Source organism: Rhamphochromis longiceps, linkage group LG7 (assembly GCF_057381845.1).
Source record: "Rhamphochromis longiceps isolate RC_006_pf linkage group LG7, R_longiceps_female_GT1.1, whole genome shotgun sequence".
Taxonomy (NCBI): Eukaryota; Metazoa; Chordata; class Actinopteri; order Cichliformes; family Cichlidae; genus Rhamphochromis; species Rhamphochromis longiceps.
The window spans coordinates 22,358,305-22,376,491 of NC_140563.1; the positions used below are offsets into that span (position 1 = coordinate 22,358,305).

Consider the following 18,187-nt stretch of genomic DNA (forward strand, 5'->3'; position numbering starts at 1 on the left):
TGATGTCCTCAGAAAAGCACAGTAATAAATATAGTGTGATAATACAATATTAAATAATATAATAACATACACATGGTATACTGCACTTTTGTGCTCATTAGAGTTTCCAGACAAAACATTTTCAAGATTTAGTACAAAAAAAGGGTTGGCCCAATGTGTCCCATTCACCATTTTCCTTCACTATGCCGAGGTGAATTAAAAACAAAGGCTATGTTATGTGTAGTTCTTTATTTCAACCACCGAGTAGAAAGAGACATATTTAGGGTTATTGCCAGACTCAAAATGCCAAATTGTTAACGGGCAGCCATATTTTCTAACACACATTTATCGAGCGGGTCTTTCAACAGTTCATATTAATGTAACTTGAATTTTACTTAATACGATTTCTTTTGTCCCCATTATACCATCTCTTTGAAATCAAAGTTCCTGCAGGTGAGCTAAAATATTTAATCACTCATTGTTGTTTTCCAGGTCTGGGCTCCATGTGAGAATATGAACCCCGTGTACTGACCTCTTAAACATAATACAGTTTTGTTATGCTTCCAACTAAACATTGTCACATGACACTATGCAACCACACTGATAGAAATCATGCCACGCAAGCTTGGTTACTATGGTTACTCAAAGCTCTGGATTCATATTGGTAGAAAACACCAAAGAAATTGCATTTAGCTCACATAGGACCCAAAAAACATAAAAAAATAAGAGTCAGACAGTGGAGCAAATACTGTTAAATAGATGATTTCTTTAATAAAAGACATTAGAGCGTGACATTCAGTTATAAACTCAAATGATATTGCTTCAGTAGCATACAGTACAGAGCTTAACTGGACCAGTGTGAATTATAATCTGACACCAGCATGTCACCAAACAACCCACTCATTCGGAGAACACATGGGTCTTCTGTCTTCAGCTTGTTGGTCTACATTCAAACCACTTCAGAACAGTTAAAGTAAACTATGTACACACAATCCACCCTCCACGGTGAGCACAGATGGATGAACTACACAAGCACTAGCTAATAGGCATGAACAGTGAAACTACAGAGATGAGAGGAAAGGGGATGTGTGTACAGGACATGCGACAGGAAGGGAGTAAGCCAGGTTTGGGCAGGCTGAGGAGTGCTTTGATAGGAGAGCCAGAGATGTTGGGCCATGCAGAAAAGGGCATCTTATAACAGCCCCATAATTTGTGCATCCTTATTCGTATCCACTGCTATCTTAGAGCAGGATTTAGATTTAAGCTTAAATCAAACTTTGAATTTACTGCAGTAGGCTTCACTCACTTAGGCCCAAAGCAGTTCTGGGAGCCTGAAGCTACATCTAATATAAAGAGATTATATTCTAGAGAGGTATGCTGTGGGGTGGGATGGTGTAATTAGTAGTAATAAATGAGGCGATGAAATAGATATTTGTAATATCTATGGGCACAGAGAGCGAGAGGAATTTGTGCATGTGTGTGTGCCCAGAGGTCTGTGTGGGGAGGTGAGGGATCAGTGTCTACTTGGACAGCTTGATGGGTGGGGGCACCTTGATGTCCTGTCCTCTCTCCAGTCTCTTCTCACACTCAATTAGGTAGTTGACGCCATCAACCACTGTCTGCACCAGCTGGACCTGAGAGGATGAACATGCCACATTTTAGTAATAAAAGTGAACAGGAAAGTGCACAGAACATAAAAAGTAGACACTATTTTTGCAATAAGGAAGAGTAATTTTATCAAGGTCAAAGCCAAGTGACATTTGTGTTTGGTAAGCCACACAAGACAGAAATTATTAACATGACCAGAAAACATTTGTATCTTAAAGCAAATAAAATAGTGAAAGCCTAATACAGGGTACTTCTAACAGCTTTTTCTTTGAATGCTGTCAGAGGCTGAAGATACAAAACAGTCTGCAGCTATAAACAAACCCTTCACAACCAAAATGCCACCTACCAAATAAGGATGAGCAGATATAAATACAAGCAGCCTGTACTCTTGTTGATTCTGTCTTATGGCTCAGTTAAGACGCAGAATGTGTGCCTCCTCTAGTGCTAAGTACAGCCCACCTCAAAAACAGGCACTTCTCAAATCTTCACAGGGGCTGATGTATAACACACAACCCAGAAATATCTATATATTTTCACAGCAGGACGATGCAACAGTGGTTAGAACGGTCACCTCGCATCAAGAAGGACCTGGGTTTGAATCCTATGTCTGTGTTGCTTCTCTCTAGGTATTCAGGCTTCTTCCCATAGTCCAAAGACATTAGGTTAGTATGTGGTTCCAAAGTGGCTGTGAGCATGAATTTGTTTGTCTCTGTGTTCTCACCCTATGCAGCTGGGATAGCTTCAGCCTGTCCTGATAGATAGTTTCTATTCTGTTGTGTCACACAGCAGTGTCCTCACAGTGGTGTCATGTCTGTGTCAAATTACAACCTGCTGAGGGCCTAAAAACTAACAAGAAACTTTCAAGTACCCGCAGAACTGTTTGTTTGTTTTTTTTAATTAAAATGAGGATTACTAAATATTTATTTTATTTAGTATTTCTAAATTCTGTATTTTATATCATATTAATTCAACAACAACAATACTTAGACACATCTATGGTATCAGTTTCAAAATCGTACGTCGCCTTGGTCTCATGTTATCTCATTCATAAGCTTTTCTGAAAACCTGACCTTTGACCTTGTCCAAGGCTCAGTCGAAGCACCCGTGGTATGAACTTCAAACTCCTATGTGGCCTTGTTTTTGTGTTATCACACTAATGAACTTGCGTCTAATTCTCCGTCAGCCTTTTATGACTGAGGGGTAAAAAGCATCGAGTTAATTTTACTTCCTCAGACTTCTGCACAGGTTTGTGATTTTAATGTTTATTTTATTTGCATTATAAGGTGACCTTGAGTGTTTTAAAAGGCACCAACATATCAGACTGAAATCTGTATTTGTTAACATGGGCTTAAAGAGGAACACCTCCTTGTAGTCCTCCTGCACTTTTCCCCAGCTGCTCACAATTCTCTCATTCCTCCATCCTTATTCAGATTTTCTCTTTCCTTAACTCACTGACTCCACCCTTGGAGGTCAGCTTCCAAGCCTTTCAATAATCAGACAATATTTTAAAGAAAGAAAATTAGATGAGTGATTCTTAATCTGTACCAAACTGAAGGCTAATTTGTACACTGCACTTCACCCAGAAACAACAAAGAGCCCCCGCCTCCTCTGATGTCATCAGAATAAAACACACAACCATGCACTCACCACAATAGAGAGCTCCTCTATTGTACTGTACCCATGTGACGCTGAGGCCAAGGACATAACGGAGACAGATTACATGTACAGGCCAAACAAGAAGCTTTTCTTATGCTTTTGCAGTTGTGAAAAATAGCTCCAGCTATACTTACTTGGAGTACTAACTGTACTCCAAATAATCCGACTCACCAAATATTTGTTTAGCAACAGTTTACATTGTGCTCATATTTTCTAGGTAACACGGTTAAGATGGTTAGCTTTTTTTTAGCCTCACTGAGAAAGCATTGTCTTTGCTTATCCCGGGATAATTTATCGAGGTATTTGTGGTTAATGAACAACACCTGGAAAAACGGCTTGACAGGTAATATCTGCGGTGTACTTAAAGGTTAGGGACGTAGCCACACACTTCATTTACCCTACCTCAGACTGTCCCAGGCGGTCTAGGTTGGAGATGTCAAATACACCACCCACAGCTGCAGTATCCACACCGCCTGTCCCTCGCTTCTGCAGACGCAGGTTGTCCAGGATCTTACTGAAGCGAGGATCCTGGGATGAAGCAGAAAGGTGTTATTTCACGCCGTTTCAAATCACCAACCACAATATTATTAAGGGTGAATTAATCTAAAGATTCCTTTTGTAGACTTGAGAAAAGAATTGATGATGTTCACAAAGCAGACGATGGATATCCAAAGTTATCAAAGGTGTTTTAAAGTGTCAAGAAGAGTGAAGTATCATCAACAAATTCACAGAGAGCAACACAGCGCAGAACAAGCCTTGCAGAGGTAGGAAGTGAAAGATTTCAAAGACTCTGGAAAGAAGAACAAGAGAGATGTGTCTAAAAACCCCAGAAAAACTCCCAAGACATGAATGAATGACTTAGCCAAGTCAGGAACTGTAGTCTCAAAGAAGACAATCGCTAGAACCATGCACAGGAAACTTAATTCTGGAGAAGAGAACGCCATCCCCACAGTGAAACACACAGATGGGAGTATTATGCTGTGGGAAGTGGGAATCTTGTCAAGGTGGAAGGAAACATGAAGAAAGAAGATTTTGCAAGAAAACTTCAAGTAGTAATTGCTTGTGGATCGTTGCGTTGTCTTCCAACTTGACAACGACCCAAAACATGTCGCTCCTGCTGAAGAACTACCTCCAGAAGACCAAAGTGAAGGGTATTGACTGGCTTGCTCAAAGCCCTGACTTTATTCCCATTAAAAATCTGTAATGAACTGAAGACCAAGATCGGTGGAAGAAGACCATCAAATCTAGAGGAGCTTGAGAGATTCATCAAAGAACAGTTGTTTGGGATTGCTCAGGAGACATGTGAGACTTGTGGAAAACTACAACAAAAAGTGGAGGCTGTTATTGAGCAAAAAAAGGTACACATCAGACAACGAGTTAATAATTTTTGATAGTTTTTGTTTTTTGTGAACAAAATGAATAATGTAACATAATGAAGATGTGCTAAAATGTCCTGAGTCTGTTTAACGGCACTCGGGAAATCCTTGCTAGCTTAATTTTAAAAAGCCACACACAGTGCAAATCTTGTGCTTTAAATGTGACCCCAAAACCCAATAAAACACATGTATGGAAACAAACGTATGGAGTTTCTTTACAAACATTAAACTCACCTTGCTCAGCAGGGGCAGCTTGACGTGGACACCGGCCCTCAGTCCTGTGCCCAGGTTTGAGGGGCAGGTAAGGACGTAACCAAGCCTCTCGTTCCACATAAATTCCCAGCCTCTCTCCTGGATCAGACGCTCCACCTAACAGAGGAATATGGAGTCAAACAAGACAGTGAGTGTGTTTCACTCCCAGACTGCAATAACTGCCACACCTTTGAGTTTTCATATTTTGTGGCTGACAAGAAAAGAATAGCGAGTTGCTCAACTTCTATAACTGTTCAATGAACTCTGGTGGGAGTGGAATGACAGATAACCCAGTGCTAATGTAGAGCCAAGGACTGCTGTTGAGGGCCGTCACACATTTAGTACATAAAAGCCCCAGATGTTGTATTGCTTGTCTTTAGTGCTTTCTCAAAAGGGGAATTTGGCCTGCTTTTGGATAAACAGTTTATCCCAAAAAGTTGATTGTATTCATCTGGACATGGTGTTTTCAGTGGGGGAAACGTTTTGTTTCAGCTCGCTGTCTGACTTCTTCAGTCTCAGCTGACTGCAGGTTTCTCCAACCTTATAAAAAGTACCTCTGCAGACTGACTGAAACTAGCACCACTGGCAAACAACATGCTGTGAGATCAGTTTCTTGATGATTAATATGGAAATTGTCATGACCATTGATCAACAACCACTGATCAATGGCCATGAGTACCATTCACAGAGTTGAGGAATGGCTGGAATCACAGCATTGTAAGATGGTGAAATAAGTACCCTTAGGCCCCCCTGCTTCATTCAGAGATGGTCGTTCCCTTTTCACGTAAATCTCCCCACTCAGTGTTCCTCCCTGTTCAGGATGTGTAAACCCTCATTATGGGAACATATACTTCCTGGACAGGATGACATGTACATCCTCTTTCCTTACCTGGGCGAATGAGTATGCATCAGGACATAAACAGTTTATGTTTGCCCAACCATTTTTGGGCATCTGTCAACATGTGAAGTCAAAGTCTAGTGTAAGCAGTTTTTTCCATTCTGTAAGCATTCTCTACAGTGATGCTTTTAGACTGTATTAATTATCTTGCCAGGTTTATTAAATCCATAAAGCCATCAAACTGCAGCAGACCCACAGTTTACCATTATCAAATTTAATATCCAATACTTTTATTAAATCACACACAGCCAACATCGTGCAGTGTATCAGATTTGCTGGCAGTAATTTCTTATGGTCCAGGATCACATTTGCACAGAGATCACAACGGAGAAAAACACCATGCCTGCTCAACTCCCCAAATTCTCTATTTAGTTCTTTTCTCCTTAAGCTGTTTCAAATTATCCCCTTGCATACACAAACACAGTCTTACCTCCTTCAGGCCTCTGCAGAACCTCTCAAAGACTCTCTTCATGTTTCCTCCCTTCTCCATAGAGATGACTCTTGTGTGATCCTCCTCATTGACCCAAATCAGGAATGTCTTCTCAATGTTGTGCCTGCGCATAGATTAAGGACATAGATTATACAGTATTCATGTTTGTGGTTGATGGTTGCCCAGTTTCTGTAATTGCACTAGCATATAAAACAGAAGTGGACAGACTATAGACAGTAAAAAAAAACAAAAACCCCAAATGGTTATGGGCTGGAAAATAAAGCCGATCCAGAGGTGCCTTAACCCTGCATTCTACCTGAAGGCCTCCAAACTATGATAGCTATGGTTGTAAAGAAGACCTTTGGTCCTATAGACATTTATAGGAAAACAGCCTTCAGTCTTGACCTCTTTAAACACTTTCCTGACGAGTTTATGGCCTCATTCACTCTTAATCAGACGGAATAAAATATTGAGTCTATTTTATAAAGTTTGAACATGCTATGTTTCAAATTGGAGAATTATCTGACCATTATTACGATTATCTAATTATCTGAACCCTCACCCCTAAGTCTTTTACTACCGCTTTGTCAAGGTTTCAATGAAACACTAAAGAAAGCAGACATGTTATTAAACAGATAAAAGAAAGTAAAGTCTACCTGATAAAGAGTCAAGCCTGTCAGTGATACAAACAAGTGTTTATTCACATTAATATTTATACTTCTGAAGATATAACCACGACTGCACAGATGCATGTTCCTATTCCAGACTGAAGACTGTCTAAAGCTATTACAAAGTGCACACTGATTGTACTCCGGAGAATATATATTCTATATACTAATGTTCAGTACCAACTATACATGACCTACTGTACACGTCACTTCAAGAAAAGACTCCCTCATAGAAAGGCTCACACAGTATGAGTCATTAGAAGTGCCAACTTTTCATGCATAATGTTATAAAATTTTAAGTCAACGCATAAGACTACTGTGAGGTAGTCTTTTCTCTGTGCTTATTACCTTAATGGTGGCAGACATTTAAAAAGGGTAGGGAGAGAGAGAAGGAGAATACAGTGATGCAATAAAAAGGAAGAAAAAGAACACGGAACAGAAGCAAAAAAGGATTAAAAAATAAGCAAAACGATTCACAGCAGAGCTGAACATAAGGTTAGTGAAAAAAAGAAAAGATCAGAGAGCCAGAAAAAGAGAAAGCTGAGCTCCTGAAAGAAGAGATGATGAAGGAATGACGTGAAGGTGAATTATTAAGGAGAGCTGAGGACAGGTTGGCTGATATGGCTGGCAGAGGGAGAGAGGAGGGAGGCTGGTGATTGATTTTGGCTGGCTGACACGTTGCACTGGGTTATTCCTGAGTACATGCTGAAACTCAGTGCTGAGGGAGCATTTTCCGCATTGCTAATACACCTCCACCAAGGATCAGTGACGGAGAAACGCCAAAAACAAAGACAAAAAAAGGCCCTTCTTTATTTAGAAAACTGTTAAATATGAAAACTAATCATTAAGGACTAAAAGAGTGGCCTCACTTGGGAGAAACACGTTACATAACTGTTTGTATGACCCACTTCCAGTTTGTAGCAGTAAAGAAAAACGTTAATTAAATATCATAGTGGGTCACCTCCAAACACTGCATCACTGTCATCCCTCAGAAAAGAAGAAAATGTTATTCTTAAATATAAATACAAGATTAGTCAACCATCAGCAGCGCCTTGTGTAAATCCAGTACACAGCAATGATCTAAATCAGGGGTAAAAAACATAAGGACCACAGGCCAGAATCGCAGCGGCAAAGACGCCGTCCGGCCCACTAGACCCCCCTAGATAATGTGAAATAGGGCAATCTTTTTTGAAACAACTGTATTTCAATACATTCTGCAGCTTTTCTGCCTGATAAAGTCCAATCATACTACACCAAAGTAATTAAAGATCAGACAAAAAAGATCAAATGGCAGAAAAATTCTGTTCTGTGTATCTCCTATACAAATTTCTGTTTTTTACAGTGGATGCACAGAGGGGAAAAAAGGGTATTCTCTGTGAATTAACAAAAACTTTCTGTTTTGTAATTAGACGGCATTCTGTGCAATGAGATAATAAAACTTTCACTATTGTTTAACACATTTACTTTTTATTTCAGTTTAAGCCCATAGAGTCCCGCTGGCAGATGTTTTTCATTTACTACAGCAGCATTTCTTTATCATGTAGAAAAAGTGAGATATACTGTTGTTGCACTTCTTTTTTGGTATATTATGATAGCTCAGAGATTAAATGTGTAGTTAAACGTCTTTATTCTGACAGAAAGGGGAGTTTCACTGTTCTGGTCCACCTCAGGTCAAAGTGGGACATGTTATTTGGCCCATAATATAAAACAGGTTTGACCTCTCTGACCTACATGAACCTTTACCAAGGTATTTAGGATCTCTTTATTTCTGGAATTAACAGATGAAGAAGTTTTGTTTACCAGCCTTATCCACTTACCAAATACCACGGGCATCTGGCCAGTCACGAGCCATCCCTGCACACGTGAGGAGGGGGGACACCGGCTTGTCAAACAAGAAGTGGTCCTGTTGGAAATACAGAAAAAAGGATGATTTATACTCAGCTAAGTCCAGAGTGTTTGTTGGTAAAGAAAACAAAATGGGATCAAGAAATTAGAACTAATTACAAATATAAACAACATCAGAACATTAGAAATAATATCTTCAATCAACTCAATAACCTTAACCCAACATTCAATCAAGAGTTCTTGCTGCTATTTCCATCACTAAAATGCATGCTGGGAGCCATTAACAATGAGGTAGACCTGAGAATTCAATACTCTGATCTTTTCTCATTGTGAGGAGAAAAATGCTGTGTCAACCACAACACGCCCACTCCTGCTTATATGTGATAAAATTCTCTTTATTTTTTCTTCTTGTAGGTCACGTAGTGGAATTGTAATCACATCAACAACAGGCTAAACATAACAAAGAAACATTAAGCTGATGGCCCAGAGTTTTCTGGTTAAGTGTGCTAAAAAATTCCAGCTTATAAATATGTGATCAACTGACGGATCTTTTCTTTCAGGCTAACTATATGAAGTACAAAAATGAGAGAATGCATCCTCTGCCAAGGCCAAGTATCAGTTTTGCAATTTTAGTCTGGATCTGCACCAAAATGAAATGGGTTATTCTTTTGCTTCGTCTTTCTGCCAAGTTTGATGCAATTCTATTGGTAAGTACACTTGCTAAAAGACAAGCAAACAGACAATGGCACTGAAAATATATCTTTCCTTATAGAACACCTGTAAAATGTAGTAAATAAAATATAATGCTTTAGTATAACTTTGGTTTCCAATGTGAAATTGTATACATTAACTTACAGGATGTTTTTTCTAAGACAAATATACAAATAATTAAATGAGAGCAGAGGTAGCTAAAACTTGACTTTTTCCAAATGCAAATTCCAAATGAGTCAACAGCACGACGTCATCACTCACATCAATGAGCTGTTGCTGCTCCTTTTCTGTCATTTGGGTGAGACTGTAGTACTTCCCTGTTAGGTCACCCTTCAGGCCAGACAGGGCATCCACCACCACTCTCTCCACCTCCCTGCGCTCTGCCCTGGTGCAGGCGGGTGGCAGGCTCAGGCCGCGGATGCTGCGGCCTGTCCTCACCCTGGACGACAACACATATCGCTCATCGAAATGACCTGACTGGATCTGAAACAAAGATGGGGGAGGTTTAAGGCTACCTGTGCAGGTAAATCAGATCATATAATGTATTTTAAAAAAAAACAGTGAAAGAAATAAGAGGTGAGGAGGAGGAAGAATTTTATACTTCTCTAGACTGGTTATTGTAGTATATAAAGAGAGCTAGAAATCTAACTAGGCACTTTGCCTTCACAATTTAAACGTACATATTTAGAGTAAAATGAGTAGTTCTTAATTTTTTGATGCTTTTTGCAAATTTTGCTTTCAAATACCCAGCCCACGGAGTAAAATACTACTTCAGGCACTGTCAGTGTTAGTAATACCTTGCTAGAATCCAGATCAGTGGGGTGCTTCATGACGCGGGGGTCATAGCCATTGTGCCTTTCCTTGATCACAGGGTCCAAAAGGTCTGCAAATACCTAAACCAGAAAAAGGAATAAAGAATACTCAGACATTGCATGTATAAGGTTTACTAATGAGTTCATTTTAAAAGTCTATTTTTTCCACCTTTAAATATTTATTATTGCTCATTTAAAATAAGCAACAATGAAAAGGAATAATTAAAAAAGATTTTTCTTATGCCTGGTCTGGAGTGATTGATAAGCCAAGTAGAGCGAACAATTAGGGTCATTTATTAGTGAAATTGAGTCACATGAATTATTGAGTTGATAAAGTTAAAGTAATATAATCATTGTTATTTTGTTGTCATTTGTTGATAAAGCAGGTAATACATTTTCCAAAATGCATGTTGCAGTTGATTAGCTTGTTCGAATCAGTTTATGTTCACTAGCATTAATTACCATAAAACAAGCTCTAAACAGTAACTTAAGCACATTTTTACAGCACCTGATATGCCTTTAAGTCTGATCGGCCCATTTACAGCACAGTCAGTAAAATATTTGAATTGCTGCGTTATTTCTGACCATTTGATAAAGAAAAATATACAATACACTTGGATACCTAACATCACTCAACTAACTAGTGGAAGAGGGGATTTCCTCTATGAGAATAAATCTAATCGGTACTTCAGTAGTGAGGCATGGTAGAGGCAGCATCACCCTTTGAAGGTGAGAGCGGGGAGAGAACTCAGAGAAGATGCTAGGAGGAATGGAGCCAAATGCACAGAAGCTTTTAAAGAAAATCTAATCCAGAGTGCAAGCAACCTGAGACCAACAATGGATCAATTTTCACAACAACAGCCAAGAGAATGCTGGATTGGTTTCAAGACAAGTCTCTGACTGTCCTTGAGAGACCCAGCCTAAACTCAGACTTTAACCCCCCCAAATCTTTGAAGAGACCCAACGGTGGCTCAAAGCTGATGACAAGGCTTAAAAAGATCTAGAAGGAAAAACTGGACACACTGCACATGTGCATGTGTGAAAGGTTGTTACACTTAAAACTATATCTGCCGTAAATGGGGAGAAAAGATGATTTCAGAGACTTTGAACATTGGTGCAATACGGGCTGAGTATTTCAGGAACTACTAGGATGTTCCCCCCAACCATCGCTACGGTTTTTAGAGAATGGCGTGAAAAAAGAAAATATCCAGTGAACAGCAGTTCTCTGAGTGAAAGTACTTTGTTGATGTTGGTAATGATGAGGATAATGGCCAGACTGCCTTGACCTGGTAGTAAGGCAACAGTAACTCAAATAACCACTCTTTAAAAGCAGATGAGCATCTCTCAACACGTCCAACCTTTGGTAAATGGCCTGTATTTGTATAGCGCTTTACTTAGTCCCTATGGACCCCAAAGCGCTTTACAAGTTCAGTCATCCACCCATTCACACACTGGTAATGGTAAGCTACATTGGGGCGCCACCGGGCTCTCTGACCACCACCAGTAGGCAACGGGTGAAGTGTCTTGCCCAAGGACCGAGACCGAGACTGTCGGAGCCGGGGCTCGAACCGATTCCGTCTTCCGATTACAAGACGAACTGCCAACTCTTGAGCCATGATCACACCTTTGAAGCAGATGGGCCGCAGCAGCACAAGACCAACCCAGGTGCTACTTCTTTCAGATAAGAAAAGGAAATTGAGGCTATGATTCACACAGGCTCACCAAACTGGAGATATTTTCTTTGACACACTTTGAGCCCCTGAGTACCAACTGATGATCATTTAAACACCACAGGCTACTTGAGTATTAATGGTGACCACGTTCATCTCTTTATGATCCATCTTATGATGGATCATTTCAGGTGGATAACATGCTACATCACAAACCGCAGATCATTTCGAACCTGAACTCAAATGGCCTCCACAGTTACCAGATCCCAATCCTATCAGTCTCTTAAGTCCGAAGTCATGAACCGTTTCCGGGTCCAAACTGTCTAAACTCTCTTACCGTTAATAAAATGATTAGTGTGCTCCCAGGTGTTACAAGAAAGTTTAACATCCAACCATCCATGAAAAATAGAATTTCTGAAGTTCAACCGAGTTAGAAGGTAGCAAGATGTTAGATCACTGGTTTCCATCTAAACATTATACACCATGTTCTGAATGAGGAATTTTGGAAAAACTAAAACAAACAGCTCTGCTATCACTTCACATTAAATGAAGATAGAAAACTAGCAAATAGTTAGCTGATGGGCTGTAGTTCCATTGTAAGGTTTTAAACTGCAGCAGATGAATAGTACTACAGTGAGGTCAACAAGTATTTGTTCACAAATAAATTGTTCAAAAATCATATAATGTGATTTCCGGATTGTTCTTTTTAGATTCTGTCTCTCACAGTCTCTCTGTCTCTATGCTGAAAATTGTAGACCAAGACTGAGTAAGAGAACTTGCAAAATGACAGGGTGATCAAATACTTATTGACCTCACTGTAATAAAAACCCACAGAGCCCAACAGTGATCTCTCATTATTTTTAGGGGTTTGTTAAGATTAAACAGAACAAGATACAAAGCCCTGCAACATGTTAACGATACAACAGTATCAGTAGGAGTTTGGACCTGGAAGCAGGGTTTACACGTCATCACTTAATAACCAGAAAGAGCACTTGTGCGGTCTGATGAAATGGGAGTTGCACAATATGGATGCGTAGCAACAAATCTACGCGATCGTGGCTCAAGAGTTGGGTGTTCGTCTTGTAATCGGAAGGTTGCCGGTTCGAGCCCCGGCTCGGACAGTCTCGGTCGTTGTGTCCTTGGGCAAGACACTTCACCTACCGCCTACTGGTGATGGCCAGAGGGGCCGATGGCGCAATATGGCAGCCTCGCTTCTGTCAGTCTGCCCCAGGGCAGCTGTGGCTACAACTGTAGCTGCCTCCACCAGTGTATGAATGTGAGAGTGAATGAATAGTGGAATTGTAAAGCGCTTTGAGGGGTCCCGAAAAGCGCTATATAAATGCAATCCATTATTATTATTATCTACTGCAACTCTGTGATCCCATCATATCAATATGGACCAAGCTTTGAGAAATGTTTTCAGCACCTTGTTTAATCTGTGAACTAAGACTAAGAATTCTGAAGGCAAAAAGGGATCCAACACAGTACTAGGAAGGTGTGGATATTTTTGCAGTGCAATCTTCTAGCCAACATTTTATGACTGAAAAAAGTGGAAGGGTCTGAAATATCCTAAAAAGACTCTGTCTCTGAACATTGAGTAACTACTTTACCAGAAGTCACTGACATTCTGTTGTGTTACAGTAACGCCATACCCTGAAGTGTTCAAAAGAAACTCCCACACATGTCAAAAGCTGGGAGTATATGATACATTGCAAAGGTATGTATTCATATTGTTTAAGGAAAATGCTTACACAATCACAAGGAACAGAAATGTCTAATGGTTGACCTGCAACCTTCAGCATTACAGATTAAATACTCATTATTCTCCTGATCCATAGTTAATATCACATTCAAAGACACACACACTGCTGTCAGCAGTTCCAAGATATTTCTGTAGCTTCTAAATGAAGTAGGCAATTAAAATGAAAATGTACTGAAGTATCCTCATTTTAGATATTGAGACATCCCAAAAGACATGTCCCAGCTAAAAACCCTGCCTCAGTGACACTGTAATACTCTGTGTATGCATGTGTGAATGTCACAAAACATACTTGATAATGAGGGTGGGAACACTAACAGGGTAGTGAAGACCCGAGGACATACGTCCCGATGACAGCTGCATATGCAAGTACATAATAATGAGTCTTCTTCCGCATAAGGAAGGATTCTCTGTTACCTTGTGATTCTTTCTAAAACCTATTAGACCCAAAACCCTGTTTTTGTATGCAGAAGGAAGCCTGTATGTCGAAAAGTTACTATGACGTCTGACCTCATAAGACTCCTCGTCCCCTGCCACCATGCCAACGGTCTTGATGAAGGGGTGCCCAGGGTTGTCCACGCCCGTCTGGATGGCCTCGTCCAGTGTGAAACCATTGGGAGTGGCCCTATCACACAGCTTAGCATAGATTGCAGGTGTGAGGTTACTGGCCATGCAGTTGTTGTGTTTGCGCAGGTCTGGGAACTCCGCACTGCACAAACACAAATGAAAGATTATATGTGAATGTGCTGCTATTGGAGAGAGAGAAAAATTACAGGAGTGTAGGCGATGGTTTACTTTTTGCCCTTGGAGCAGGGGCACAATGAGTGACTCACTCAAGGAACTGTTTTTCATTGCACGTACGCAAGTGACTGGTGTGTCAACCTGTGACTTTCTGCTAATACAACACCCTGCCGGCTAACAAAACACCACTAATGTAAGACACAGAAGGACACGAGCATTGTACTATAAAACATGGCACAGCGGTACCATTAATGTGCATTCTTTGGTTAATGTTCAACTATTCATGAGATGGTAAAAGTGCCATTTATTTCATGATGATAGAGGATGCAGAATTAGATTAGACACTACAAGCTTTTCAAATGAACATTTAGGCTTTCACAGACGCTAATGGGAAAAAAAGAAAATGCTGTGAAAGACCAGCAAAAATTAATACTTGTTGCCAAGAAGTCTGAAAGATTAGCACTGCCGTAGAAGCACAAATTAACGTGTGTGTTTTTGTTACACTTTGTCTCAAAGCATAGGGCTAAGACATCAAAAATAAAAAACTTTCACAAACTCATCTTTATCATAGACAATCAATCCTTTAGACTTTCCAGCAAATTCAACTTTATGTTCCAGAATTGTTTTGTGTATGTGTATATATTTTTTATGGCATAGCGCAAAAATGAAACAGGCAAATGTTTTCTAAATTTATTGTTAAACCATTTTTTACATCATTTTTATTGGACAAAAACCAGGTTCCGTAATAGTAGTCTGTGTCTGTGGAGTAAATGTGTAACTGTATGTTCAGAACCATTTACTAGAAAAATTATTTGTCGATCAAATGTCCTTGGATTAAAAAACAAAGACAAGCATGTTTTCTTTATTGCAATAATCTGACAGATATTTATTCCTCTGTAAGGGATGATCTGGCTAGAGCCCTATTGTATGTGGAAGCAATGCCAACATCTGTCTACAGTTTTTGCCAACACACCACGACCACCTACTGCACCATTACTGCAAGGTTTCAACCATAATCACTAGCTACTTCTAATTTGAAAACTTTGGGACCATCACTTAAAAAGGATTATGATTTTTACTTTTAAAAAATGGGTCGAAATATTAGTAAATGATATAGTCCAGGTGATTTTCCACATTCTATTTAAATATAATTAAATATTCCCATTTCATGCGGGCCACCCCACTGAACCAATCTTGTTAACGCCCCTGCTGCAGGAGCTCTTTAGGTGTGACCACTTGTATAACAGTGGGCAGGGTTTTATATCAGAATACCAGTAATCATTTACTAACCTATATATGGTGTATGTGGTGCATTTTTAATGCATGCAGGCGTGCACTGGGACACGTACGCACCCCGCCTCGGCCTCTCCGAGTCTTTTGATCCCGCCAGTATCCATGTATAACAATGGGTGCATGCATGAAACCTATATTTATGGCGCTAAACCATCTGCTCTGCAGGCTGGTGCAAGGAGCACAATTATAGCTGAAGGAAGCAGAGATTTGAGACATAAGGTTGCATACGTGCGATGGTTATGAGCGATATTAAATCTAATTTTACTTCACGTAAAAAGCATCACTGAACCAAGTATTTTTGCAAGGACGTTAGGATTGTGCGTGATCCCTATATGCTGCCTCTTGCACGATTAATTTTAATTATGTTGATGCAAACAATGATATTAATAACATATTAATATTTCACAAAAAAACTAAAAAATAATATAAAACATAGCATTCGCGCTGCTTTACTAATAACTAATAATCTGTGCATTACATCACAAAATATGTGATAAAGTTATGCTAAATGCTTCTAAAAATAATGGCTACATTTGTGTGTAGTTGTTGTAGTATTGAAAAAAAAAAACGTTACCTCGCTGGGTACCTCCTGCGAACAGGCACTCCGGCGCTAACATGTTCCCGGTGGAGGAGAAATCCAGCCGTTACCGAGCCTCCCACCAAAGTCAGGATCCCGATGTGTCGTTTGGAGGAAAGGATTCTCGAGAAACTGCTTGCCATTTTTTATCCTCCTTGTATTTGGGTTTTGAAAAAAATGAGAAAGGTCTTTTTTTTCACGGCCACGGGGAAGGAGGGTCAGGTGGACGGGAGTGTCGGTAAAGAAGTGCCCGTGATGGAATGGAAAGGAGTAAGATTGAGAAGCAGCGACGTCAAGATGGAGGAATACACGGCGAGAACGGAAATTCAACTGCATCTTCAAAATAAAAGCACAAGATTAAAACGCCTAATGTTCCTCCTGCAAATGAGGACACACAACCTTCACCCCCAAATGTGACTTTATCATTTTTTCACAGTATATTTAATTTACTCTAGCCTAATTTACTCTAATTTTTATCAAATGTATAGTAATTATACTTTTTTTTTCAAGGAGCAACGATGATGATTTCAGTTTACTGCTTTTTATATTTTACTCTGGCAGTCATTTCAGCTGTATACCTTAATAATGAACCACATGCAATATCAAAGTCAATCTGAATGCCTCTGGTTGTACACTGTTACTAGTCACTCTTGTGAAAGAGTTCAATTAGAAACAAACAGTGCCTATGAAATATATTACTCCCAACTAGATTTGTTTTAGTGTTTTACAAAAGTCAAATACAGTATATCGCACTACACTCAGTCAAATGCATTCAAATTATTTTGTGAAAACCTTTCAAATATAACTGAAATCAGGATGTCATAAGAAATGTGATTACAACCGACTGTGTGCTGTGCAGACAGCAGCTATTTAACGACCAATTATTTTATTTAACGACCAAATCCAACACAGTGATGAAGGAAGCATCAGCAGGTAAAATTATAGCGAACCTCAAGTCACAGTGCACGCCAAATCAGAATTTGGACGGTATTTTTGCCTCGTCTTGTGCAGTTTAATTGCAGCTATGGGCCTGACAGATAATGCAGATGTACAACTAAAACACCGTGCATGCATTTATTCCCATGTCATTTTTACTTGCATACCCAAATGTCGCGAGAGAAAAAAAAAAAACAAGCTCTCCATAAGGGCGGAATCTGCTCTGTGCAGGAAGTCACACACGCTTATATGGGCTAACTTGACCGTGTTGGAGCGGTGCGTGGTGTGAATACTGAAGGACATCGGTGAATAGGGCTGCAGCACTGAAACGCCTCACATCACCCCAAGTACTACTCCACAACCCCCAAACACATACACACACAAACACAAGATGCGCTCCCTCCGCTCTTCATTCAACCCGGAGGACAAGAAGCAGCCAGAACGCCTTTGTCTGGAATAAGATTACAAGGTTACTCCAGCCACTCACAGTCTACCATTAAAAAACAAACAAACCAGCAAAAACCTCACTGCAACTTCCTCATGGCGATGCGTCAAGAGTGACTTACAGGGAAAATGTTCAGTTTTTCTTCACGTGGAATCTGAGATGAATTCGTCTGGTGGAAGTATGAATGGAAAAAAATGGCAACACTGACCTTAAAATCCCAGACCTCAGTTCAGTTTCCATTTCTTCACTGCTAAGCGATCTGACATAGTCACATATCTGTGTGCATACACACTATGAGCAACTTCCCACAGACATTTTATTACCAAGATCAGTCTACAGCCAACATTCTTTAGAAAAAGTGGTTAAAATAAAACTGTAACTGATGCTTAAAAAGTGCTATTGGCTGTTTTTCCCCCTTTCCCCCCATTGTCTCCTGGGTCACTTCTGAAACCAGATATGACTAAAAATGCATTGTGATCACTGATTTTCTGCAAAATGGCCCCATTTGGAGGTAGGTGCTGTTGATTTTTA

At 39.9% G+C, this 18,187-nt stretch overlaps 1 protein-coding gene across 1 annotated transcript; it reads right to left on the reverse strand.

The window, feature by feature from the left end:
• Window positions 1–694: 694 nt before the first annotated feature.
• On the reverse strand, window positions 695–17,532 carry LOC146665282 (creatine kinase U-type, mitochondrial-like). The gene is made up of 9 exons (XM_085412870.1): window positions 16,273–17,532; window positions 14,175–14,373; window positions 10,221–10,316; window positions 9,685–9,906; window positions 8,685–8,770; window positions 6,200–6,323; window positions 4,854–4,988; window positions 3,646–3,771; window positions 695–1,613 (listed from the first exon to the last, which is right to left on the reverse strand). Exons 1-9 carry the CDS (start codon window positions 16,416–16,418, stop codon window positions 1,500–1,502), a joined length of 1,248 nt encoding a protein of 415 aa, XP_085268996.1. The 5' UTR covers window positions 16,419–17,532; the 3' UTR covers window positions 695–1,499.
• Window positions 17,533–18,187: the final 655 nt, after the last annotated feature.